The sequence below is a fragment of the Nyctereutes procyonoides genome, unplaced genomic scaffold (genome assembly GCF_905146905.1).
Source record: "Nyctereutes procyonoides isolate TBG_1078 unplaced genomic scaffold, NYPRO_anot_genome, whole genome shotgun sequence".
Classification (NCBI taxonomy): Eukaryota; Metazoa; Chordata; class Mammalia; order Carnivora; family Canidae; genus Nyctereutes; species Nyctereutes procyonoides.
The window spans coordinates 548446-551463 of NW_026575114.1; the positions used below are offsets into that span (position 1 = coordinate 548446).

Consider the following 3018-nt stretch of genomic DNA (forward strand, 5'->3'; position numbering starts at 1 on the left):
GCAGAATTTGGAGAGAACATAACACCTGAGGATGCTACAAGCTGCTGGGTATTGTGGGAGCTCAAGCAGAGGGTGGAATTTGTGGGTAGACTTACTGAGCCATGTCATACAAAGGTCTTGAAATCTAAACTGACCTGTGACCTTAGATAAACCTCTGTATTTTCTTCCCAAGCACACTACAATTTTCCTATATCTTTCTGCTGTGTCTAAAAGAAGGAAGAAGCACCTTCCATTTCAAGTGACACAAATGAAGCAAGATGAGAGGACTAGATGAGAGCTCATATTCACACAGAGAATTAGTTATGATTTAGACCTCTTGAAAGCAGTATAATTTTTGTTTTCCTCTCTGCTTTGATAATTAATTTGTTTTATTACTTAAAACTGATACTATCGGGATATAAAGATAAGAGGAGAGGAAATGAAGACACAGAGAGTCCCATTGTTTCCTCAGACTGTGCAGCCTCCCAGGGATATTTGAATTCTCAAGTTTTCTGTCTATTCATTGAAACGTGCAAACCTATTTTGAATGGACAACTTCCATTACCTTCTTCATTGAGTCCACAACCTCCCTGTTCCTTAGACTGTAGATGATAGGGTTCAGCATGGGAGTGAGGATGGTGTCAAACATAAAGAGAGCCTGGTTCAGAATGGGGGTGTGGGAAGATCCAGGCCTCATATATATTAGCATGGCTGGACCATAGTAAAAGATGACCACAGTCAGATGGGAAGAACAGGTAGCCAGAGCCTTTTTCCTTCCCTCATGGGAGTTTATTCGCAGGACCTGAAGGAAGATGAGGATATAGGTGGTCAAGATGAAGCTTACTGGGAGAAGAACCACGACAATACTAGTCACTACTACTCCTTTCTCATAGGCTGAGATGTCCTCACAAGACAGCTTCAAAATGGCTTTGACCTCACAGAAGAAGTTGTGGAGTTCCCGGGGGCCACAGAGGGGAAAATGCATGGCATAGGCTGTGTGGGCCAAGGATGCCAGAGTCCCTCCCACCCAGGACCCAATGGCCATTCTCTGGGAGACCCGAGGGCTGATAATAATTGAGTACTTGAGAGGATTGCAGATGGCCACATAGCGGTCATAAGCCATGAGGGTCAAGAGTAGGCACTCAGCAATCCCCAGAGTCAAAGTGAAGAAGATCTGGGTCCCACAGCCAACCAGGGAAATATTCTTCTTTCCTGAGAAAAAATTAACCATCATTTTTGGGACTATGCTAGAGATGAAAGCCAGGTCAATGAGAGAGAGTTGGCTAAGCAGGAAATACATGGAGGTGTGGAGATGGGGATCCACCCAGATAAGGAAGATCAAAGTGGTGTTTCCTGTGATAGCAATGGTGTAGATGAGGAGGACAACAGAGACAAGAAGTCTGGTATGTTTCATTCCAGAGAAAAGGCCCAGGAGAATGAAGTCTGTGCTCAATGTCTCATTTCGTATCTCCATGCTTTCTCCTTATCAGCTTCACCTGAAAGATAATGGAGCCTTTCATAACACATGTATATGAAGCAGTTCTATAAAATATGGTAACTGATTGCAAAACATGAACTATTTTGGCGGGGGGGGGGGGACTGAAAACAGAATTTCCCTACTTCAGAAAGATGTTTAAGTCACAGGATAGGAATTATTAACCAGATCATGGAAATGAAATTATTTTTTTTTCCATCAATGCTGCAGCCCATTCTGCATTTACTTTTTGTACCTCACCTTTAATTCTCCTCTTTTGATAATCTAAAGAATTCTTAAATTCATACAGTTTTTTTCACATTAATGGTTATAATCAAAACAATGGCATAGCATAAGGATGCTGTAATAAAATATTTCTGTGATTCAGGGTTAACATAGATTAGATATGTCATGTGAAGTAAACAGCTATATTTTGGGAAACCCCAATATCATTTATTTAACTTGTTGAAGTTCCTTCAGTGAGTAGACCATTGAATATTCCAACACATACTTGGCCTCAGTAATATTTATCTCTTCACTAGAATGAATTTTGTACTCTCCCTCATCATCTGTATTCAGAATCAACAAGCAGCAAACTTAAATTTGATGTCTCCAAGAAGGGTGAGAAAGGAAATACCTCCTCCCCTTTTTTGAATTATATTTGGTAGACAGTGTCACATTAGCTTAAGATGTACAAGATAGTTATTGGACAACTTGATATGTTATGCTAGTCTCACTCCAGGTGTAGCTATCATTTGTCATCATACAAAGCTATTTTAATACCATTGGCTATATTCTCTATGTTGTACCTGTTATCCCATAGCTCCCACTCCCTTTCACTAATTTTTGCCCATCTCAGCCACCCTTCCACCCTCTAGCCACAATCAGTTTGTCCTATGTATTTATGGATCTATTTCTACTTTTTTTGTTTTTCTGCTTTGTTTCTTCATTTGTTTTATTTTTTAGATTCCACATTTAAGTGAAAGCATATGACATAAGCTTTTTCTTTCTGAATTATTTCACTTAGCATAATAACTTCTAGGTTCATCCATTTCACAAATGGCAATAAGACAAGGAAAATAGGCAAAAGGGATCCAGATTGGTATGGAAAAAGTTAAATTGCTGCTATTTGCAGATGGTATAACACTATACATAAAAACCCTAGACTCCACCAGAAAACTATCAGAAGTAATAAATATATTGATTAAAGTTACAGAATACAAAATTAATACACAGAAATCTGCATTTCTCTGCATTAATAACAAAGCAGTTGAAAAATAAATTAAGAAAATGATTCCATTTAGAATGGCACCAAAAAGAACAAAATACCTAAAAATAAATTTATCCACAGAGTTGAAAGAACTGTATGCTGAACACTATAACACATTGTTGAAAGAGACTGAAGAAGAAAAAAGGAAAGATATTCCAAGCTCATGGACTGGAAGAATTATTATTATTAAAATGCTGATACTACTCAAAGCAGTTTACAGATCCAATGCAAGCCCTCTCAAAATACCAGTAGCATATTTCAAAAACCTAGAATAAATCTGGATGCCTGGGGGGCT

The 3018-nt window shown here is 38.5% G+C and overlaps 1 protein-coding gene across 1 annotated transcript; it reads right to left on the bottom strand.

The window, feature by feature from the left end:
- Window positions 1-517: 517 nt before the first annotated feature.
- On the bottom strand, window positions 518-1453 carry LOC129515013 (olfactory receptor 2AJ1-like). Its single transcript, XM_055333712.1, has one exon. The coding sequence runs from the start codon at window positions 1451-1453 to the stop codon at window positions 518-520; it is 936 nt and encodes a 311-aa protein (XP_055189687.1).
- Window positions 1454-3018: the final 1565 nt, after the last annotated feature.